This window comes from Mus caroli, unplaced genomic scaffold (assembly GCF_978045245.1).
Source record: "Mus caroli unplaced genomic scaffold, Mus_caroli_1 scaffold_6, whole genome shotgun sequence".
In the NCBI taxonomy this organism is placed as follows: Eukaryota; Metazoa; Chordata; class Mammalia; order Rodentia; family Muridae; genus Mus; species Mus caroli.
Window position 1 is genome coordinate 60,969,596 of NW_028227261.1, and position 25,064 is coordinate 60,994,659.

At 39.2% G+C, this 25,064-nt stretch overlaps 1 protein-coding gene and 1 pseudogene across 1 annotated transcript in view; one reads left to right on the forward strand and one right to left on the reverse strand.

The window, feature by feature from the left end:
- The first annotated feature begins 3,699 nt into the window (after nt 1-3,699).
- Caap1 (caspase activity and apoptosis inhibitor 1) overlaps nt 3,700-25,064 on the forward strand; it is a 56,416-nt gene continuing 35,051 nt past the window's right edge. Inside the window, exons 1-4 of the mRNA XM_021160373.2 lie at nt 3,700-4,018; nt 9,198-9,398; nt 10,158-10,242; nt 11,447-11,522. Of these exons, the coding sequence (XP_021016032.1) occupies nt 3,776-4,018; nt 9,198-9,398; nt 10,158-10,242; nt 11,447-11,522 (605 nt within the window). The 5' untranslated portion in view covers nt 3,700-3,775. The remainder of the gene's footprint in view (nt 4,019-9,197; nt 9,399-10,157; nt 10,243-11,446; nt 11,523-25,064) is intronic.
- LOC110292795 (cysteine-rich protein 1 pseudogene) lies at nt 18,604-18,954 on the reverse strand (annotated as a pseudogene).

The following is a 25,064-nucleotide window of genomic DNA, read 5'->3' on the forward strand; positions in this document are numbered from 1 at the left end:
TACTCTCTTTTAGGTAAGAGTTATGTTTTGCATCGACAGGTTTACAGGTCTGGATACTCCCAGGAATGTGACTCGCCAGTACAAAGCTAGACACTGGGCAAGTACTGATAAAATACTGGAATCATGGATAAAAATGGCTCCATTGGAAATGAAATATATGACTAGAAATATCTCTTCAATTATTAGGAGAATCACTTCTTTTGTCAGAGCTACTTGGGTCTGAGAATGTTCTGTGACTCTTCATCTAGTGCAGTTTTTGTTTGATTTAGACAAGGTGTGTCATTGAACCTGGAATTTAGTAATTAAGCCAAATTCGAAGGCCAGCAACTCCCATGATCCTCCCATCTTTTTCCTTGAGGACGGGATTGCAGGCACAAGCCATGGGACTTGTGCTGTTCAGGCTAACTTCCCTACACATAGCTTTGGCATGATCATGACTGAGTGGAGAATTGAGCCAGAACAGAGACTAACAGGCCTCAGGCAACAGTGAGCTCAATGACAATGGACACTTGCAAGCAGCTTCGGTCAGACAGCTCATTATATCAGGGGAACAAAGCCCATTTAAACCTTTTGGGGGTGAGTAGGAGCTATAGGGGTGCATAACATTGTTGGCTGTGATCAGGGGGCTGGGGATGCCTCACTTGCATAAGGAGGAATTGCAGGTGCTGCTGGGCATGACCTTATAAAGGGAGAGGAAGTTTAACTTGGTAGGCACAGGGGCAAGGGGCATCAATACTACTCCTGTTGATCTCAGGATGAGATGTCCAGGCTTTGGATGCACCTCTCCCCCACTCTTGCTGCAGGCCCCTCCTCTCCCTTCCCATGGCTCCCTGGCCCCACAGACTTGGCTGTTGACTTTATGAACTCAGGTCCTCATGCTTGATTGCCCCAAAACAGATTGTGCTAGTTACAAAGGCGCTTATTTTTCATGCTGTGTGTGGTTAAATGCCCCTCAGGTCAACTGTGAAACTATAAAGGTATTTGAGCTTACCAAAATTGACAGAAGGTCATAGTAACTTTCCAGTTGGCTTGAATTCAAGCTTTGTGACACTGGTAGCTGGTTACCCTAGGAACTGAGTCTCCTTTCAGATGCAGATCTCAGCATTTACGATGTATGCTTGCTGTCTTTCATAAATATTATTGTCTCTCTTAATGTCTTAGAACCACACATAAACTTACTAGAATTATGGATGCTCAACAGCTGGACATGATTCAGGAATTTTTTGTATTACATGACAGAAGCCCTCACTTAGGAGACCCTTGCTATCTAAAATTTAGTTCAGGACTCATAACTGCAGCTTTGTAGGATAACTACTTAGGATCAAGTTTCTAGCAACATGGTAAATTCAGTTCTATTTTTAAAAAAGATTTATTTATTTATTTATTTCATGTCTGTCAGTACACTATCGCTGTCTTCAGATCCCCATTACATATGGCTGTGAGCCACCATGTGGGTGCTGGGAATTGAACTCAGGACCTCTGGAATGTGCTCTTAACCACTGAGCCATCTCTCCAGCCCTACATTCAGTTCTTACGTCTTGAGAGTGATCAGCTGATTATCCCTATGTCCTAGAGAAAGATTTTAATCAAAATGGGTAATTAAGAGAGCCTGGGAAAAAATCACAAAAAATGAGGCCAAAATTCTTTTTTTTTTTTCCCCCGAGACAGGGTTTCTCTGTGTAGCCCTGGCTGTCCTGGAACTCACTTTGTAGACCAGGCTGGCCTTGAACTCAGAAATCCGCCTGCCTCTGCCTCCCGAGTGCTGGGATTAAAGGCGTGTGCCACCATGTCCAGCTGAGGTCAAAATTCTTTAAACCAGGAAAAACAAGAGGAATAATAACTGTAGTTCCCTAGAATATTAGCAAGACAGGTTTCTCCAGAGTAGTGGCAAAAAAAAAAAAAAAAAAAAAATTAACCTCAGTAAAGGCCATTTTCTTACTACAGCTATTAGAACGGCTTAAAACATTTTTTAAAGATTTATTTTTAAAATGTTATGTGCTTGTATGTGTTCATGTGGAAGTATGTGTACATGAGTGCAGATGCCAATAGAGGCCAGAAGAGGGTGGAACATTGTATTGTTGTCATAATAGCAGTGCATCTTTAACTACTGAGCTATTTTGTCATAGTGAGATGAAACAAAATTCTCCTGCTATCTTTGTCAGTATATGAAATTGAGACAATTACTTTGTTGTAACATAATTTTGGCTCTTTAAAAAGAAGTCAGTCCTGTGTGGCTCCATACAGGACTGATACATAGTACTTGCTCAGCATGCACAAACCCCTGGGTTTGATCTCAGCATTACATAAATTAGGCCAGGTGTTACATGCCAATAATCTCAATACTAGGGGAGGGGAAGCAGGAAGATCAAGTGTTCAAGCCTAGGGCTGGAGAGATGGCTCAGCAGTTCAGAGCAATTATTGCTTTTCCAGAGTTCCTGGGTTCCATTCCCAGCATCCATATGGTGGTTTACAACCATCAGTAATTTCTTTCCCAGGGATTCAATGCCTTCTCTTGATCTCTGAGGGCACCAGGCAGTGGTGTGGTACACATGTCTATATGTAAGTCAAAACATTCATGTACACAAAATAAATACATCAATCTAAAAACAAATGAACAAACCAACCAAACCCCCAAAGAAACAGTTCAAGGCCATCCTTAGCTGTACAGTGTGGCAGGCCACTCTAGACTCGGAGAGAACCTGCCTCAAAACAACTGTGAATAAAAACTCCTGAAATGCTGCGTCTGGCTGGAAAAACAACAATAAGCCTGGAAAAAACAAACAAACAAACAAACAAACAAAACCTGGAATGAGTCTGTGTCCACAGAGACTGATGGATGAATTAGAATTTCAGTACTGTGAAGAGGTTGGAATTTTGTAAGTTTACAGGCTAATTACTTTATCTTGGGCTATTTTAGCCTTCAGGAACAGCCAGCCATTCCTTGCCCCACTGTGTATCTATCTGTGACTAAACTGACTCGACCGTTTCTTTCTTTCTTTTTTCTTTTTCTTCTCTTCTTCTTCTTCTTCTTCTTTTTTTTTTTTTTTGTATAGCCTTGGCTGTCCTGTAACTCACTTTGTAAACCAAGCTAGCCTTGAACTCAGAAATCCGCCTGCCTCTGCCTCCCAAGTGCTGGGATTAAAGGCGTGTGCTACCACCGCCCGGCTACTAAACTCACATTGTTAAACACTGAAATACTACAGGAATTGTCTTTCTTCTGACACCCTTTCCATTCCTTTAAAAGTAACATGAAATCATGCTACGAAATTAGTTTTAATGATACAAAATACGGAAGCATAAGACTGTTATTTTTGCACAAGTCCTTAAAGTGTACCTTAAAAAAAAAACAACAACCCTGCTCAAATGAGGTCGTAGTGAGATGAAGCAATTTTTTTTTTATTCTGAAATTCTTTTTATTGTTATATCATTGAGTCAAACGAGGGAATCGAAGGTAGAGGAAATTGGAGACTCAGCAACTTTAATTTTACCTTTCAACGTACTTGTAAGCGGAGAAACCCTAAAAAGAATTAAATCTTCCCAGAGGTTGGGAAAAAGCAAACAGATCCGTTGCACCGCAAGCCACCTTTTAAACTCCAGACAACCTCAGCAGCTGGCACTGTGCACCCAAGCCCCGCCTCCAGAAGCTACGCGTAGTAAAACGCGCCGGGACCGGAAGTGACGCCAAGTCTGCGACAGCAGCGCCGGCCGCTACGGAAGCGGGGTTCTGTTGCTGCAGAGACGGCCGGCTGTCGCCGATGGTTGCAGCGTGAGGACCATGACGGGGAAGAAGTCTTCCCGAGAAAAGCGGCGCAAGCGGAGCGGGCAGGAGGCAGCCGCGGCGCTCGCAGCCCCGGACCTGGTGCCCGTGCTGAGCGGGAGCGCGGGTGGGTGCGGGAGCGGCGGCTGCTGCGGGGTCGCCGGCGGCGGGACGAGTGTGGCGGGCGGCGCGGAACGAAGCGAGCGCCGAAAGCGGAGGAGCACCGATTCGTCTTCCAGCGTCTCGGGCTCCCTGCAGCAGGTGCGTGCCTCGCTTCGCCTCGCCTCGCGCCGCCTCCCGGAGCTGCGGCCCCTCAGAAGAGCCGGGCTGCAGAGCCGCGCGGGCGCGGGTAGAAGCTCATTGTTAGTGCCGGGGTCCCTTGGGCCGCCGGTTCCGTTCTGAGTCCGTTTGAACTCGTCCCCATGTATTAAACTTCTAAGTTTCTGGATTTACTGATCAGTACTCCTTCCCCATTAAACTTTCGCGGTTTCTTTTACTTGTGGTTTCCCCGATCTCCGTAGAGGATCTGTGGGTCGGGAAGTAGTTACAAATGCCGGTGTAAGCACTGATCACCACTGTTTAATAGATTCTGATTATTTTCACATTACACACACATAAAAAAAAAAAAAGCCCACAACAACAAACACCTGAGACCCAAGTTCGGGAATTTTACCCACAGTCACAATCGCAAGAATTTCGTAGTTCCTACATTTGAATTCAACAGCTGGGACCAAAATGTGTTTCTTATGCATCATCAACCTGCCGCGATACCACTATTTAAAACAGTAGTTTGTAATTTACTGTAAAACAAATGAATGTGTTCTTAAAATTCATCGGACACAGAATCAAGGCAGGAGTTGAACGCCCTTCGTAGTGCCACTTGGTATGCATACCTTCTGTGGATGTGTAGTCACTCTTCATTGTTTACTTTTACGAATGTAATTGGGTATATTCTCGCATTGAATGGGTCTCCTTCCATACATGGTGTGTTTTAGGTGTCCCAGTATACTCGTATCTCTATTGTTGAATATTTAGGTTTTCAGTTTTATTGATTTTATATACAATACCAAATGGAACAAACTTGTCATAGATCTTGTGCAAGAGTTCCGTAGACTTGGACTTACAGAAATGAAATTGCAGTGTCAAAAGTATATACGTTTAAAAAGGTGATGAATTCCACTTGCTCTGCATATCGGCACCATATGCTATATTGACCAAATGCTTCATGCTCGAGCCACTTGGGCTTCACAGCACAAATGAACCAAACTCTATATATGTAAACCCAAACTGTTCTCTTAAAATAAAACAGACAGGAAATAGAACCAAATGCTTTTAAAGCAAGACTTAACTGATTTATAGTTGAAATAGTATGGATATTCATCTCTGCCAGTCTTCACAAGCATGTTATCTTCCTAACATGGCCACCCCACCCCCCACCCCCAATCTCCAATAGCCCTTGCTAGCCTGGAACTTGCTCAATGTATGCTCCTTAGACTATGTTGGTCTCATCCCCTGCCTTTGGCCTTGGGATGCTGACATTACAGGTGCGTCCCCCTCCCATCCCTGTTTTTTCTTTTTTAGAGAGTGATCAGATGGACAGACCAAGTAATTATTACTTGTTTTTGTGTTTTTTGTTTGTTTGTTTTCCTTTGGTTGTTGTTAGTTTGTTTTTTGAGTCAGGGCCTTACTGGTCTGGAACTCAAAAAAAATTTTTTTTTTTGCCTGCCCCTTTCTTCTGAGTACTGGGATTAAAGGCATGTGCCATTGTACTCGGCTAACATTGTTTTAATATGTATGTATGTTCCTGATGAATAGTGGTACTGAACATTTCTACATTTTTATTTACCCGTTGATTCCTTGTGTAGTTGTATAGATTCTTTGCTTGTTCTTCCTTTTATTCAGTATTTCACTGAGAAGTCTCATACATATTTCAATTAAGCGTTACTTTTAAACTTGTGTATACAGTAATTGTTAATATAGCTTGGTTTAAAGCAGTGCTCCTACCATCCTAATGCTGCAACCCTTTAATACACTTCCACATATTGTGATGACAACCATAAAATTATCTTCCTTGCTACTCCATAATTGTACTTTTGCTACTGTTTTGTAAATATCTGTGTTTTCCCATGGTCTTAGGTAATCCTGTGAACAGGTCATTAGGCCACTCCCCAAGGGTTGAGAACTGCTGGTTTAAAGGGTGCTGGAATGCTTGATTTTTTTTTTTTTTTTTTTGATAGCCAGAGCTGGTATTTTTTTCTTTTACCTTCCAGATTTTGTGTTTTGGAAGACTGTAAAATTTATAAAAATTATTCTGTATTTTTAAATACTTCACACATTTCACATTTATTTATTTAATTGAGCATATAGCACGACAGAGGAGTCAGAGGACAACGTGCAGGTATTATTTCCAGCACATGGGAAGGACTGAGCTCTCATGTTAGGATGGTGACAAGCACCCTTACCTGCTGAGCCAGCTCACTTACCTGCACTTGCCAGCTCTCTTCCCATAGGTTTTGTATTCAAAAGTTGTTTGGTTTTTAAAGTTTTTATTTACCTTTATTTTATGTGCTTTGATGTTTTACCTGAATGTATGTCTGTGTGAGAGTGTCAGATCTTGGATTTACAGACAGTTGTGAGCTGCCATGTGGGTGCTGGGATTTGAACCCAGGTCCTCTGGAAAAGCAGTCAGTACACTGAGCTATCTCTCCAGCCTCTTCTAATAATTTTTTTTTTTTTTTTTTTTTTTTTTTGAGAAAGGGTTTCTCTGTATAGCCCTGGCTGTCCTGGAACTCACTTTGTAGAACAGGCTGGCCTCAAACTCAGAAATCCACCTGCCTCTGCCTCCCAAGTGCTAGGATTAAAGGCGTGCGCCACCACTGTCCGGCTAATAATGCTTTAATATTAAAATGATTTTTATTTATATTTTTAATGTGCATTTGTGTTTTGTCTGTATATATGTCTGGGTGAGGGTATCAGATCTTGGAGTTACAGGCAGTTGTGAGGTGCTATGTGGAGAGAGCTTCTATCTTCTGGAAGAACAGCAAGTGCTCTTAAATGCTGAGCCATCTCTCTAGACTCATACTTTTTTTTTTGGTTTTTGGAGACAGGGTTTCTCTGTGTAGCCCTGGCTGTCCTGGAACTCACTTTGTAGACCAGGCTGGCCTCGAACTCAGAAATCCGCCTGCCTCTGCCTCCCAAGTGCCGGGATTAAAGGTGTGCACCACCACCACCCGGCTAGACTCATACTTTTTAACATTACAACTTTTTTTTTTTTTTTTTTTTTTTTGGCTTTTCCAGGCAGGAAACTAACTCTGTAGACCAGGCTGACCTTGAACTCAGAAATCTGCCTGCCTCTGCCTCCCAAGTGCTAGGATTAAAGGCATGCACCACCACTGTCCAGCACATTACAAGTTTTAATTAGGATTCATGGATTCAACTACTTATATGATTTTCTTCTACCTAGTCTCATTATTTTTTATTAGTCATTTTCTGCAGTATTTCTGCTCACACTGAATTTTGACAATTTTAGCACTTCTTTTGTTGTTAATTTTGAATTATCAAAGTCTAGGATAGTATTAGATAGTAGCAGTAATAATGGGTGTTCTCTTCCCATTTTGTTTTTAAAGTAAGACTCCCTCCTTCTTTCCTTCCTTCTCCCTCCCTCCCTCCTGTCTTTTTCCTTCCCTTCTATATTGAACCCAGGGCCTTGAACCTGTTAGGCAAATGGTCTAGCACTAAGCTACACATCCAGCTCTAGTGGGAACAGTTTAATGATGTACCAGTAAGTGTATTCATGACAGAATGTGAAGGTGACTTTGCTCAGGTCAAGAACATTTTTTCAACCCTGGGTTCTGTGGGTTTGGTTTCTCATGTGGCTTCTTGGCATGGTATTGATGTGACTGTATCAGCTAGTTAATGTAATTATGTTGTTTAAGTATTTATTGGTAAGTTTAGTTGATAGTAAGCTATATGTGCTATCTTGGGAAAAGCCCTCTTTGGTGTGTTGGACTTACATGTTGTATGAAGTATTTTTACTTTGGGGTAGATATTTTTGTTTATTTTTTGAGACAGGACTCCTATTCGTGTCCCTGGCTGTTCTAACATTCACTATCTAGACAAAGATCTGCCTCCTTCTGCCTCCTGAGTGCGGGGGTACATCAAAAGTTATGTTAGCCCCTAGTTTCAGTTTTTGTAGTGAGTTGAGTTGGGAAGTTTATATATATTTGATAATTTAATTTTTCCTAATATGCTTATGAAAACTTTTAGACCTAATTGGTTTTTGTTTTGTTTTGGTTTGGTTTTTTTGCTTTCAGTCAGGGCGTCACTATGACCTCCTGACTAACCGGGAACTCATTTAGTAGGTTAGCCTGGCTTTGAATTTAGAGAGATACGTCTGCCTCTCCCACCCAAGTGCTGGGATTAAAGGTATACACCTTCAATCCTACCCTGAAAAGAAGTTTTAAGAGCCTGTGAGATGGCTCAGTTGGACTGCACAAACCTTACACCCAAGTTCCATCCTTGAAACTGCAGGGGGAGAAAATCTACTCTCAAAAGTTGTTGTCCTTCAACCTCTCTATGTGTAAACTCACACATGATACACTCACCTAATAACAATAAACACAATCTTAAATTGAAAAAAGAATGAAAAATCATAAAGCTTTTCTGCTTTCCCACCTCATTTGGACTTTCAAATTTGTATCAGATATGCATGTGTGCTGTTAATAGTGTGATGTGGTATAGTGTAGGGAAAGGAAAGAGGAAAGACTGCCTTAGAATGTATACAACATGAGGCCTAGTTTATAAAATTCATCTTGCTAACAGTTAACCAAACAGAAATCTCATATGGATGAAATTCATAGGATGTGGAGAACTTAGCTCCATGGCTTTTAGAATCAAGGAAAGATCATGGCCAGAGTTTTGATAGTGGGTTTAGAAAGACTGACTAGTTATGGGAGCTAGAAGTAAAATTGGCAGAAATGCCTTACATTACTGAAACTACTTGAACCTTTTGATATATGATTAAATCATATAACAGTGTGAAAATGATAGCTTGTAGTTGGAATATGGCTTTGTAATTATGGTTTGTAACATTTGCTGCTGTTTTGTTTCTTTACATGAATTTAAGTAGAATGACAAAGCATTTCTGGTTTTTGGATGAATGATTCTTGAAGGAATCTCCTAATTCTTCAGGTCTGAAATGTTAGGAACTGGTACATTTTGATTTGTAAATTCCGAGAGGATTTTCTTTTATTACAACTCCTTCAGTTAGCTGCAGTGTGGAGAGTAATAGAGTGATGAACAACTAAATTTTCTAATGACTTTAGATAGACAATTGTGCAAATAAAAGAATTTACAGTGCTAAATGAAGAATGAATAACTGTCATGTATGCATTCTACATGTTTAATATTATTTAACGATTCCTTATTTCTTTACTTGTAGGAAACCAAGTATCTTTTACCAAGTCTGGAAAAAGAATTATTCTTGGCAGAGCACAGTGATCTTGAAGAAGGTGGACTGGATCTGAATGTCTCATTAAAACCTGTTAGTTTCTATATATCAGACAAAAAAGAAATGCTGCAGCAGTGCTTCTGTATAATAGGAGAGAAGAAGTTGCAGAAGATGCTCCCTGATGTACTGAAGGTACTTTCCTGCGTTAGTCGGCTGCACACACGGAGAAACAGCCTTCATTCGTAGCAGTCATGTCTTTGAATGTAGTGTGTGATTGGATGTTCTAATCTGAAACAAGTTACTTGAAAGAATTTAAGGAAGAAAATTTAGAGAACCTTAAATGGCCTTATATATCTAAGCATTTTTTTTTTTTAAAGAAAAATTAGGCAAGACATTTATTGATTCCGTGGAAATAATTATTTCCCAGTAGTGGTACTAATTGGTGTTATAAAGAATAATATGCTGCTGTGTAACAATCCACAATAGTTTGTAGTAGCTTACGTTTCATCATATTTATAGGTTTTTTTTTTTTACATATATATTTCTGGAAACTTCAGGAAAATATGTGATATTCTGATTTTATGGTTATACAAAGCCAAACATAGCCTAAGGGCAAGTATCTCATGGTCACGCCCTAAAGATTTAAATCTTTACAAGAATTACATGAGGTAAATAGACTACATTTAAAGGTGTCTGGAAGACTGACTTTTAGTTCAGTTTTTGCTTCTAATAAACATGATTTTATGTATTCCTTCAAATCTCTGAAATATTCATGTCAAATGACAGCTTTTCAGACTTTATCCCATAAATTCATGTGAATATTCTTGAGGCTTTTATTTGTTTGATTATAAGATTTTGCTAATTCGAATTTTTTTTTATAATTGCAGTTTTCCAGTTTACATTGGAGCTATAGTACATAAATGCAATTTTTTTAAATGTCATTTTCTTTAGAACTGTTCAGTAGAAGAAATTAAAAAACTATGCCAGGAACAATTAGAGCTCCTGTCTGAAAAAAAAATCTTGAAGATTCTTGAGGGTAAGAATGAATATTTCTCTATTCTGCAAACTTATTAAGTGGTTCTCTGCATACATACTGAGGTTTTCTTTCTCTTGCTTGAATGTGACTTTAATTTCTTTATTGAGGAATCACTGAAGAATATCTTGATGTCTGTCTGTACTGGAAAATATAATTTACATATCAGAATAGAATGAATGAATAGAATGAAAACCCCAAATTTGATATACACTTTTTCCTTAACCAGTAGATAGATGAGTCCATGTGTATACAATAAAATAAAATGAAAAATAGAAAAAATATCACAAGTACTGAAAAAAAATCACTGAGAAGTTACATATTCTTTAAAATAAGTAAGACATTTTTTGCTTTATTTTCTTTATGACTTATAATGAGCTATTGCGTATGTTAGAATTGTTAATTTTCCAGCATTTATTTCTTCCAAAATAAGATTATTATTTGATACTGATAACTTTTAGAATTTTGAATTTTCAAGTGTTTGTAGGTTTGATTTGGAATATTGAGAGGATTTTCTCATTTGCATAACTGAAGAAACAGAAAATAGTTATATTGAATTTCTAGTGACTGATTTTTTTTTTTTTTTTTAATTACTGTAAAGTAGTAGGGTTGGAGAGATTGATCAGTAGTTAAGATTGGAGTTTGGTTTCCAGCACTAACATAACTCCAGCTCCAGGAGATCTGACATCATCTTATAGCCTCTGTAGTCATCCTCCCCACTGTACACAAACACACACACACACATAAAAATACCACAAATGACTTAATCGAATTTGTAGTTCTGGAAAAAAATATACATATACACATAAATGTATATAGTCTGTTAATTACATATGTACACATTCTTGTATGTATTTAATAGGTAAAAAGCAGATAATGGGAAAAACCCTTTAAGATCTAACACTGGAGACTGGAGAGATGGTTTAGGGGCTAAGAGTACTTGCTGCTGTTCTAGAGTATCTGAGTGTGGGTTCCAGCACCCACATTGGGTGGCTTACTGCCACTCTGTCCTCTGTGGATACCTGAATGCATTTACCCACAGATTTACACACATACACGTAAACAATATCAATCTTAAACAGTACAAGTAATAGAAAAATATTTTGTAAGGTTTTTTTACCTGTATCTTTTTTAAAGATGGCACTTTTTATGTACTGATATAGTAATTTTATAAACATGTTTTCAGTAGTTCATTTTTTTTTATAAGGTGACAATGGTTTGGACTCTGATATGGAAGAGGAGGCAGATGATGGCTGTAAGGTGGCACCTGATTTAATCAGTCAGTAAGTTAAAACACAAACACTTTTCTTTTCATTAAAAATTTTTTTTTTGCTATTTCTTTGAAGGTCCCTGTTTTGAAAAAAAAAAAAATGTGTGTGTGTATGTGTGTGTGTTTGAGTATATTGTCACATGTGAGTAAGGGGAGGCCAGAGGAGGACATCAGATTTTCTGGAGCTGGAGTTACAAGAGGTTGTGAGCTGCCTGAAGTGGATGCTGGGAGCCACACTTGAATCCTTTGGAAGAAGAAAAAATGTTCCTAATTGGTAAGCTGTCTCTCCAGCCTCACTTTGAAGATTATGATGATTTTTCTGAGTGTGTGTGTGTGTGTGTGTGTGTGTGTGTGTGTATGTGTATGTATGAGAACCTTTATTTATATCTATGTACAAGTTTATTTGTCCTTTTTATTTTTACCTGTATGTTTATGTGTATTGTTGTAAGTATGTGTAATTGGAATATTTTGATGATAAAAAGTACTTAAAATTTTGAGAACCATTGCCAGTGGCCAATAGTATAATAAATACTACATATTTAAGCTGAATCTAAGAAACTAAAATCTAAGAAAACCTAAGAAAAAAATTTTAAACTGTAGAGAGAGCATCAAATCTGTGTTGCTTGGCTGCCTTGGAGTCAGTCTTAGTCACATTGTACATCTTGCTTTAAGTCATTTGACAACATAGAAAATGTCTACATTTTAAATAGTTTTAGTAGCTTTTCTTTTAACATACTTAATGTTAGCTAGGCGTGGTGGCGCACGCCTTTAATCCCGGCACTTGGGAGGCAGAGGCAGGCGGATTTCTGAGTTCGAGGCCAGCCTGGTCTACTGAGTGAGTTCCAGGACAGCCAGGGCTATACAGAGAAACCCTGTCTTGAAAAAAACAAAACAAAACAAAAAAAAACCCCAAACCCCCAAAATAGTGTTAGTCTTTTATGTACTATAGAAATGCATATTACTCAGTTTAATTAGCTTAACTATTTTTAAACCTGTTATTTTTTTTAGTACTTCTAAGTTTCTTCTCCCATACCCTTTTCTCCCTTCCTCTTTGTTCCTTGTTTTTTAAAATTTTAATGCCAGGAATTGAACCCAGAGCCTCACACATGGTAGGAATCTCTGTACCACAAAGGTATATTCCTAGCCCTCAGTTTCTTTGTTTTATTTCTTTTTTTTTTAAAGATCTATTTATTATTTATTTTATATGTAAGTACACTGTAGCTGTCTTCAGACACACCAGGAGAGGGAGTCAGATGTCATTAAGGATGGTTGTGAGCCATCATGTGGTTGCTGGGATTTGAACTCAGGACCTTCGGAAGAGCAGTCAGTGCACTTTAACCACTGAGCCATCTCTCCAGCCCCATGTTTTATTTCTTGATGTTACTTTTAGAACCTTGAATTAAGCTTTTGCTTAATTGCTTTTACTTTCCTTTTATTCAATTCCCTCTATTTTAAAGGTATCATTATTATTATTAAAAGATTTATTTATTATATCTAAGTACACTGTAGCAGTCTGCAGACACACCAGAAGAGGGTGTCAGATCTCGTTACAGATGGTTGTGAGCCACCATGTGGTTGCTGGGATATGAACTCAGGACCTTCGGAAGAGCATTCAGTGCTCTTAACTGCTGAGCCATCTCTCCAGAACGTTTTAAGGTATTATTATTAAGGCTTAATTCTTTTCTGTCTCATACCTGAACACTGGTGTTACCTTTTTTTAATGTGGAAGCCATTTAATGGTTGCCTAATTATAAAAGAAACTTGGTTCTCTTTAAAATTACAGTAAGGTATTAGAGAGATGGCTCAGTGCTTATAAGCACTGGCTGCTCTTGTAGAAGTCCTAGGTTTGAATCCTGGCTCCTGGGGGTCCAACATTCTCTTTTAGCCTCCACGAATACTAGTCATGCATATAGTGCACATATATGCATGCATGCAAATCACTCATACACATAAAAGAAAGCTAAACACAAAATTCGAAGAAGGGCTAGCTGTGGATTTTAGCCCAGTGGCTGTGGACTTGCTTACTATGAACTAGACTTGCAGTGTAACCCCTAGAACCAAAACAAAATTTAGTACGTTTGAATTATTATAATGGGAAAGCTTTACATAGCTACAAAGCCAGAGTCATAAAGAACCCACTGTGTGATCAGACAGATAACAGTTTTTTTTTGTTATGTGCTACCAGATAGACCAAGCATTTGGAAACACAGGCTAAGCACCTTTAACCCAGAAATCTCAAATCCAGGATCTAGAGCTTCTTGATTTTTATGTTGGAACTCAAAAAAGTTTTAATTTCTGGCTTGAGATTTTTAGTTTAGGGGTTTTCAGCAGTGAATTGTATATAATTGTTATTTTATAGAGAAGCCTCTGAGGCCTGAAATTCTGCTGTTCTGAGCAGTGTGGGCAGGAGACACTACACCTGTGTTTCCACACATTGTTATTGTAGGCAGCAGTGGAGCTGACAAGGGCTATTATTGAGTTCTTTAATATTACTGATAAATACCAGCTTTTACTTTTATTGTTTATTTCTTTAATAGCTATTTTTTTTCTTTAGAGTTATTTTTATTTGTGTATGTGTTTGAGCTTGTGTGAATGCATTTGTCTGCTGTGTGTATGCCATATGTATATGGGTGCCTGTATCTGTAGAGGCCAGAAGAGGGTGTCAACTGGCCTAAAGGTGGAGTTATAGGCTGCCTGATGTGGGTGTTGGGATCTAAGCTTGGGTCCTCTGATAAAATTTTATAGTTTACACTGATTCATCTGTCACTCTAGCCCTTTTATTATTCATGATTTATTTTCAGATGGGTTCTCAATATGTGACCAGTCTGTCCCTGAGCTCTAGGGCTCAAGAGTTCTGTCTGCCTCTGCCTCATTCTTAAATAGCCAAGTCCCCAGTCCTATGCTACTATATCCAGCTTAGTATATTTAATTAGGTCAGTTTATCAGCGATACTGAGGGACAAAGCCTTTGTGCATGCTAGGCAAATGCTCTGCAGCCCAGCATCCCCCCTTTAGTCAAACTTCCAAGCTACAGTAAACCAAAATTAACACTAATAACTAACATTGAACATTGTGTTACAACATTTCAACAATCCAGTATTGTTCATGTGTCATTATTCACCCATTAGCTTTGTATAACAACCTTACAACATACATAGTAGCATTTTATGTGTGGGAAATGGGGCCAGGTAAATTTGTGTGCCTTGGATTGTAGAAATGCCTATGAAAGTTAGTGGTAGTGTCTCTTAAGAAGTAGCTGCAGACTTTTTGATTTAAGTGTTCCTGCCTTGGCGGCTTTGAAATACTTAATCTTCCATAATAGTCATTGTATTCATTTGTAAAGTGAAGATAACCTTTCATAAGACTAATATTAAATGAGCTAATATGGCTAGTTTTTAATTAAGAATGATGTAGGCCAGTGAGATCATTCATTGGATAAGGCACTTGCCATCAAGTCTTATAACCTGAGTTCAGTCTCCGTGTCTCATATATTGGAAAGAGAGAACTATCTCTCCAAATGTATTTTTTTTACCTCCTCACAGGTACTCACCACAACTCTACATGCATATCTATAAAAATAAATGCATGTAATATACATATCAGTCAGTTGTGAAAGAAGGAACCATCTTAGAGTGTAAAGCAAAGGTGCCAGGGAAGGAATGGACATGTAGAGAACGCGCTGTGAGCGTGAGCTCTGCTGCCCACTTTAATTTCCTCCTGCTTCAGGAGCAGAGTAACCTAATAAGCAAACCTGCAGAGATAAGGAAGGAAACAGGTTTTCAGACAGAATGCAGGTAGGGCATTTCATTCTCCTTGCTGTTGAACAAAGTCAGAGGCACAGAATAAAGATACATTTGCATTTTCTCAAAGCTTGTAAGAGCAGTTTAATAGGCCTTTGCTGATAGTATCCTTTTGAATGTTACTTTGTGCTTAGAAGATCAATCAGTTCAGCTCTGTTCATCTTAGAGGTAGTGAACTAGTTAGTAGATTGGTGTCATGATTTTTTTCTGGGGTTCAGTAGAAGAGTCAGCTTGGCATATTTGGTACTTAAACTTCCCATGACCTATGATCTGCTGATATTCCCTTTGACAAGTGCATGCCGTCTGACCAGGCTGCATGCTAAGGGAACACTAAGTCTTGAGCAGACAAAAGAGGCTGAAAGGAACTTAGTAGCCTCTATTGAGTATGGAGTTATTAGAATACAGGAAACAAGGTAGTGAGACTACTTGAGGAATTAGAGCACAATGTAATTTTGGAGCTAATGCTGTTCTGCATTTCTTATTTCACTAGGCTAACTGATAAAAGATTGGTTATGACTGGGAACTGAATCATTGCCCTCAACAGTCAGCATGGGCAGATAGATATAGGTCACTACCGAAAAACCTCAAAAAAAAAAAAAAATGTAACTCACAGTTTTAGGAGACCTATCATGGATCTACTGGGCAAACAAAAAGCTATACATTTTGAGTTTAAAATTGTCTTAAGATCCTATAGGAAAGAAAAATGAGAAAAGATCTTATAGGGTAAATTATGTCCTGAAGACTTCATTTGTTGAGGTCTTACCCTACAGTGGCTTAGAATGTATCCTTATTTAGAGGTAAAAAGAGATCATAAAATTACAATGAATTTTTAGCTGGCAGCTCATCAGATCTCACTGTGTCCTGATAATAAGCAAGTTGAATTCACTGGAAGTCTCGGGAGACGACTAATCTTTGTATCCATGCATCTGTGGTCCTAAGTAATGAAGGGGCTAGAATTGAATAGGGTAATTTCTGCTGGGCGCTGGTTTCTTTCAGGGGATGTGATTAGGTTAAGCGTTTGAGTCAAGCTCTTGGCTGCCAGACTAAAGAGAACAGAGGAAGAGTCAGCTTTTCTCTTGACTCTGAGTCGTCTTCTTGTACCTCCTCTTCACCTAATCTAGCAAGAAGCAAGCTGGGAGAGAGTGATCCTGTTGTTAATACCACAAACACCAGTTTAAAGGGAACATTTGGACATGAGAGAAAAAACACTTATAATTAGCCTAAGATCTTCCTTCACATTTAAAAGAAATTAAAGTGTAACAAACTAAAAGAACTTTGAGAAAATGAAACATCAAAGGTAAAAGCTCAAAACTTAAGAGAGCAAACACACAGAGCTTTAGCCATTCAGGAACTTGGTCTTTGTTCAGGCTACACATAGAGAGCTTTTTGAGTTGAAAGAAATAAGTGAAGGACAGTTTCCTTGCAAAATACAAGAAAATCCTCACAGAAATGGAAACCACGGGAAGTTGAGTGAAGTCTGTTGAAGACGCAGCAAAACAAAATAGATGCATTCATACTTGAAGTGCTTCTTGTTTAATGTATTTACTTCCAATGAAATGTTCTATAAATTCCAGCTATTTATAGCCAGACATGTCTGTGTTATTATAAATAGTATAATACCTAGAAAGAGATGAAAAGATTTCCCACTTACCTTATGATTTCTGCACACTCTTAATATACAAAATCTTGTAAGTAGTGCCAGAAGAGTATATGGGAGATTTAGGCCATTTCACTTGTGAATATATGTTTGTGAATAGAAACAGTAGCATGTAAATCCAGCAGTGAGTGTATCAAGTGAGTAATTACACTGCTGACCACGTAGGATTTATTTCGGGAGGTTTATAAGAAGCTTTAATTACAATATCTATTAGGATAATTTATTTCACTAAATTGAAAGAGAAAAAATATATGTTCATATAAGTATGTATAGAAAAGGCCTTTGGTACTGTTCAGCAATCACTTATATGTAAGGTATAGAACACGTTGTTTTGACCCATTATGAAATGACTGTTAGGCAAGCAAATAAACCTATTCATCACCTTGAATGGTTAGTTTTGTGTTTTGTAACAGCATCTAAAATCCAGTTCAATAAACTTCCTGTGTTTATTTTTTTTAACTATAGTCCTCACATTATACATTTTATTTCTGAACTTAGTCAATTCTCTATAACTTCAACTTTGCTCACTTTGTCCCATATCCCCCCTTTTTTTTTATTCTGGTAAATACTATTTTATTCTGTTTCAGTGTGTGTTTTTTTTTTTTTAAAGATTTATTTATTTTTATTGAATGAGTGTTTTGCCTAAATGCATGTCTGCACTATGTGCATGCAGTGCCTGAAGAGGCCAGAAGAGGGTGTCAACTCCTGGAACTGGATTCTAGACAGAATAGGTGCTCTTCAAGAGCCCATGTTCTCTTCAAGAGCAGAAAGTGTGTAACTGCTGAGCCATTCTTTCAGCTCTATATTTGAAACTTTAAAGATCTCCTGTGTAATTGAAATCATGGTGTTTCTTGGCTTTCTTGTTTTGTTTTTGTTTTCTTCCTTTTCTCGTTTTCCTTCTCCTCCTCCCCCTCTTCTTCCTCCCCCTCTTCCTTCTCCTCCTCCTCCTCCTCCTCCTCCTCCTCCTCCTCCTCCTCCTCCTCCTCCTTCTTCTTCTTCTTCTTCTTCTTCTTCTTCTTCTTCTTCTTCTTCTTCTTCTTCTTCTTTCTCTCTCTCTCTCTCTCTCCCTCTCTCTCTCTCTCTCTCTCTCTCTCTCTCTCTCTCTCTCTCTCTCTCTCTCTCTCGATGTGATCTAGCTCTGACTGTCCTGGCATAGACCAGGCTGACCTTGAACTCACAGAGTTCTCTAGAACTCACAGCCTGCCTTTGCCTCCAGGGTACAAGGATTGAAGGAGTGTGCCACTGTGTACTGCTTTTGTTTTGTTTTTTATGTCTGACTTATTTCACGTAGTGTAATGGCTTCCATGTTCATCCATGTGGTTACAGATGCTAGGATCTCGCTTTTGAAAGCTGAATACATACATACATGCATATATTCATGTGTGTATTTGCATATAGTATGTGTGGGAATGTATGTATGTAAGTAGTGTAATAGGTATAAATATACTATTGTATTCTACAATTTCTTTTTCCATTTATTTATTGTAAGACTCGTGGATAGTTACTATATCTTGGCTGTTGTGAATAAAATGGCAATGTAAATACGTGTAAATATATCTATGAGGTGCTGATTTCATTGGTTTTTGGTATATATAGAATTGCTTCTTTCTCTCTCTCTCTTTTTTTTTTTTCCCAAAGATCAGGTTTATTAAAGGCACTGAGGGCTCCCGAGAGCCCTGCTGTCCGGGGGTAAGGCTTGGCATGTGCCTGGGCGGGTAGGGGGAATTTCCACAACCTCAGTCTACTTGAAAGTGTGGCTCTCAGCTCCTCCTCGCCCAAAACCTTTGGGCCCAAACATGGCGGAGTAGCAGGGATGATTGCAGTAGGGCTTGCCTTCATGCTCAGCATGACCCCCAGAGGTCAGTGTCTTTCCACATTTCTCACACTTCAGGCAGGGATGATGCCAGTCCTTGCCTAGTGAAGTCACTTGCTCAGTAAAATACACCTCCTTGTCGCACTTGGGGCACTTCGGCATGGCGGTACCTGGTCCTGCACCTCTTTTTTTTCTTTTCTTGAATTTTTTTTTTTTTGGGAATGTCCATTTTGTTTTCTACAGTGGTTATACAATTTATATTCCTACCAGCTGCTTGCAAGGTCTTCCCTTTCTTCACATTTCCACTAATCCTTACCCTTGTTATTTTTTATTTTTTTATTTATTTTTATTTATTTTTTTTAAGATTTATTTATTTATTATATGTAAGTACACTGTAGCTGTCTTCAGACACTCCAGGAGAGGGCGCCAGATCTCGTTACGGATGGTTGTGAGCCACCATGTGGTTGCTGGGATTTGAACTCTGGACCTTTGGAAGAGCAGTCGGGTGCTCTTACCCACTGAGCCATCTCACCAGCCCCCCTTGTTATTTTTAAATATATAATTTAATATTATTACTTATTTTTTGTGTGTGTGTTTTCTCTCTTTCATATTGTGGGTTGTAGGGATATATGTACTCAGACCTGGAATTGTGGGATTCTTAAGTAAAACTAAAACTTCAGAAGCCAGAAAGGAACATTTGTGTGAAAATATTGAAAATGGTTGAGTTGGTTCAGTAGGTAAAGGTGCTAGCTGCACAAGCCAATCAACGAGGGGCTGACTCCCATAACCCAAACAAAGATGTGGATGCAATGCAGGAAATTCCAGGACTCTTGACAGTGAGGTGTGAGGTGGGGACAGAGAGTCACTTGTAAACCCATGGCCAGCAAGCCAGAGGACAAAGCACAGCAGCAGAAACATCAAAGTCTATGCCTTAGTAAAGTGGAAAATAGAACTGACTCCTGAAAGTTGTCCTTTAACCTCCACATGTGTACTGTTTTATATGCCATGTGTGTGTGCGCACACAACTTTAAAAAGTAGTTGAATGTCCAGATATGGCAGAAAACCAGTAACCTGGAAGAAGTACACATATTCTCCAACTTAGTGTTAGCCCAACTTTTTTGTGGGACAATTGTTTATCCATATTAGCATTTTGTAATATGTGTACTTCCACTGCAGTATTCAGTAAATTACATGAGATATTCAGTATTAATGTGAATGAGGAGGGAGAGATAGGTAGATGCTGATATAGATACTATGTTACATGTAGATAGGAGTAAGAAGCTCTGATGTGCTATTACACACTAGGGACTGTCTTAGCAACTGTTGTGCTGCTGTGATGAAACACTATGACCAAGGCAACTCTTTTTTGTTGTTGTTGTTTAAAGATTTATTTATTTATTTTATGTATGTGAATACACTGTAGTTGTACAGATGGTTGTGAGCCTTCATGTGGTTGTTGGGAACTGAATTTCTAGGATCTTTGCTTGCTCCGGTCAACCCACTTGCTCAGTTCCTGCTTGCTCCGGCCCACAGATTTATTTATTATTATAAGTAAGTACACTGTTGCTGACTTCAGACGCACTAGAAGAAGGTGTCAGATCTCATTACGAGTGGTTGTGAGCCACCATGTGGCTGCTGGGATTTGAACTCAGGACCTTTGGAAGAGCAGTCAGTGCTCTTACCCACTGAGCCATCTCACCAGCCCCCAAAGAAACTCTTAGAAAAGAAAGTATTTAATTGGGGACTTGATTATAATTTTAGACAGTTTTAGTCCATGACCATCATGGCAGGAAGCAGGCAGGCACATCGCTAGAGCTGTATCTGAGAGCTTTATATCTTGATCCTCAGGCAGTAGGCAGTGAGAGAAACAATGGGCCAGGCATGGGCCTATGAAACCTCCAAGCTCACTCCCAGTGACACATCTACTCCTTCTCAAACCATTCCACTAATTGTGTATACCTGTAGGGGCCTTTCTCATTCAAATTACCACAGTAACTATAGATAACAAGTCAGTATTGTATAGTTTAAAAAACAAAAATAATTATGCTCCCCTCCATCCTCAGACAGGGTTTGTCTGTGTAGCCTTACTTTTCTGGAGGCTAGGCTGGCCTCAAACTCAGAGTTCTGCCTGCCTCTTCTTCTCAAGTGCTGGGATTAAAGGCATGTGTCACCACCACCTGGCTGAATTATGAATATTTTTACCACAAAGAAATGACAAGGCTAGAGAGATGGCTTAACAGTTAAGAGCACTTGTTCTTCCAGAGGACCTGAGTTCAGTTCCCAGCACCCTTATAAGGCAGATCACAACTGCCTCTTAATTCCAGCCCTAGGGGGATCTGATACCTCTAGTCTCCACAGACATGCCTTGCCCCAGATATGCATACATATGCATAATTAAAAGTAAAATGCTGATAAATGTTTGCAGAGATAGTTTAACCTGATTTAAATATTACCTATTGGATGTATATATGGAAATTTTATATAGTACACTATTAATGAATCAATTAAAAACAGGCTTTGTTGTAGATTATTTTACTCAACTATTAACTAATGTGAATATTCTGAGCATGGTTAAGGTAGGCTAGAATAAGCTGTGATGTTCAGTTGGTTAGGTGAATTGAGTCCAGTTTGAGTTGTTTTTATTTTGCCTTGTGTGTTCTTTTTTTTTATTAGATATTTTCTTCATTTACATTTCAAATGCTATCCTGAAACTCCCCTATACGCCCCCCCCCAACCCCCTGCCCTGCTCCCCAACCCACCCACTCCCGATTCCTGGCCCTGGTATTCCCCTGTACTGGGGCATATGATCTTCACAAGACCAAGGATCTCTCCTCCCATTGATGGCCAATTAGGCCATCCGCCTTGTGTGTTTAGAGACAGTGTTTCATGTAGCCTTATGTGGCTTCTCATTCTGTGTAGTTAAGGTTGGTTCTGTATTCCCAATCCTCCTGTTTTATCTGGTAGGTCCTGGCTTTATAGCTACTCACCATCAATTCATCCCAATATTTTCAGTTTAAATTGGGATTAAAAGTATTAGTACTTGACAAGCAAGGGATAAATAACATCCTTATACCAGGCAAAGATGGACTCCACAGTAAGTACAGAGGTTATTGATGTGCTTTGAAGATGGAAGAAGCAACCACAAACTAGGAAAAGTAAATGACCTTGTAGGGAGTCAAGAATAAACAGACTTCCTGGACCTCAGAAACACCTGCCTCTGCCTCCTGTAGGCTGGGATTAAAGGCGTGCGCCATCACCTGGCTGTAAGGCTGTAAGGCTGTAAACTCATCTTTTTTTTTTTTTTTTTTTTTTTTTTTGAGACAGGGTTTCTTTGTGTAGTCCTGGCTGTCCTGGAAGTCACTCAGTAGACTCAGAAATTCACCTGCCTCTGCCTCCTGAGTGCCACGCCCGGCTCAGAACTCATCTTTTTAAAGGTGAACAGTGTGTGTTATCCTATCCCTAAATAGGCAGAATTCTTGCTGAAAAAGTCTGCCCTGTTTAACTATTGCTGGCCTGTGGTTTTGAATGTAATAGAAGCGTCTGCTCAGCCTGGTATAGTCCTGAGCCCTTGAAGTAGACACAGTGATGTCACCCTGTTCCATATGGCATGGAAAAAATATCAGTGTCAGTCACACCTTGAGATCCTTAGACTGCTGTTACCCCACAGTCTGTCCAGTGGCCTCTGTCTTACAGAAGCCTCAGCCCAAGTATTTCATCTACTCCTAGAAGGAATGGCCACAGATGGGCTTCAGCCATATGGAGCAGGGTAGCCACGAGTCCTGTCTCCCAGACCCTGGACGGGCTTTGGCCGAGGAACTGATACGGCTTTCTCCCTTCTGGACATGGTTGTTTGCTGTCAATCCTGGGGTGCCTGGCCTGGCCTGTAGCCTCTGGTGAGCAGCCTTCTAGCCCTGGAATAGACATAAGTAATTTGAATCTCTCAACTTCCATCTCCACTTACCTTTGCATATCCCAAGCGCCAGAGACCTAGAGGAATCCCTTTTGGTGGTTAATAACCTTTAATAAATGTGGAAGGAAGAAAAAAAAAGAATAAAGAGACTTTAGCGAAGGCATACAGCAGTGTTTTCATTGCCGTTTCAGTTCCCTAAGGTTCCGATTGCATTGCTGGCCTATAGAGAGCTGTTTGGGAGTAGATGTATCTTGTTTTAATTTCTAAAACCTTTGTTACAGGAGCAACAGGAAACTGATGCAGTATACCTGCTAAAACCTGGGCAATATGCCAAAAGTTATATATAAAATTTTTTTGAAATGTTTTCTGCCTTAGTTAGGGTTTCTGTTGCTGTGAAGAGACACTGTGACCACAGCAACTCTTACAAAGGAAAACATTTAATTGGGGCTGGTTTATAGTTCAGAGGTTTAGTCCATCATCATCATGGCAGGAAGCATGGAGGCATGCAGACAGACACAGTGTTCGAGAAGGAGCTGAAAGGTCTACATCTTGATCTGTAGGCAGTGGGGAAAGAGAATGCTATACTGGACCTAGTTTGAGCACCTGAGATCTCAAAGCCCTGTAATCCACTTCTTCCACCAAAGGCACACCTATTCCATCAAGGCTACACCTGCAAATGGCACTATTCCCTATGAGCCTATAGGGCCATTTTAATTCAAAAACTACATTCTACACCCTCGTCCCGTAGGCTTATAGCTATATCATAATGCAAATATATTTAGTTCAATTTCAAAAGTCCCCATAGTCTATAATCGTTTGAGACGTGTTACAGTCAATTGTGAGCCAATGTGTAGGTGCTTAGAACTGAACTGGGGTCCTCTGCAAGAACACCAAGATCTCATTAACTGCTGAGCTGTCTTTCCAGTCCCACTTTACAAGACTATGACTGTACAATATCTGAATTATTGTAGTTTTAAAAAAGTAGTTTGGTACTTCTTACATTTTTTTGTGTATGTATTGTGTGTGTTGTATGTTTGAGTCGAGGTGTTATTGTGCAGCCTATGCTGTCCTTGAACTTGTGTCTTCTGCATGTTTCTAAGTGCAGGGATTAGAGGTATGTTCTGCCAGGTCTGGTCATTTACCCTTTTGTTGCTTTTATTTTGTTTGTTTCTATGTTGTATTATTATTATCATCAACATTATTTACTATGTCTGAGTGTGTAATGTGTGAGTGTGGGTGTGCACATATCATAGTGTATCAGTAAAAGTCTGGAAAACTTTGTGGAATAGGTTCTCTGCTTTTGCCTTTATGTTGGATTTAGGTCATCAGACCTACATGGCCACTGCTTCACCTGCTGAGCCATTGCTTTATTTATTTGTTTAATTTTCAGACAAACTCAGGTCCCCTAAACTGGTTATCTGGTCTCCTTCCTATGCATTAAAAATACAGAGATTCTAGGTGTGTTCACCATGCCAAGCTTTTATCTCAGTAAACATAGTTTTCAACTGTCCGAATGAAGTAATTGATAATATTAAGATTAAATGCATCTCAAGGGCTGCAGAAATACAGCAGTATAATGTTCTTACTAATCTTCATTCTCCAGAATTGGGAGAAAAGAGAACAACAACTACAAAAAAGCCCCAAACAAAACAAAACCTAACTTGAAAAGCAGTTGTCTTCTCTTAAAATGGGCAGCACATCTTCCTTTTATTAGTTACAGTTTTAATCAGAAAGGTCACAACATTGGCAGAATTGAGACTGAGATGCCGCGAACAGCTTTCAGCAGGAATCCACGGACCTGTGTGTGTGGTGTTTAATATGCTTTGTTTCTGTTAATTTTCTTATACTAAAAATGTATTAAAAGTCTTTATGGAAAGACACACAAATGTTTATGCACAAAATGTAAAAGTTCCACAGTTATCTTTATAGTTTATCCTGAGTCATTATTGAGACAAGCTTAAACATAAAAATTGTATTTATTGTCTAAGGTCACCTTTGAAATGCTTTTCTCTTCCCAGACTTTGTACTCCCCTGCTTAAAGTTTATTATTTTTAAAAAATATTTCTTTATGTATTTATTTTATTTATATGAATACACTATAGCTGTCTTCAGACACACCAGAAGAGGGCACCAGATCCTATTATAGATGGTTGTGAACCACCATGTGGTTGCTAGGAATTGAACTCAGGACCTCTGGAAGAGCAGTTAGTGCTCTTAACCGCTGAGCCATCTCTCCAGCCCTGTGCTTAATGTTTACTTACTGTTTCTCATTTAATTATGTATATGCTTGTCTGTGGGTAGTGCACACAAGTGCAGGTTCCTGCAGAGGCCAGAAGCATTAGTTCCCCTGGATTTGGAGGTACATACAGTTGTGAG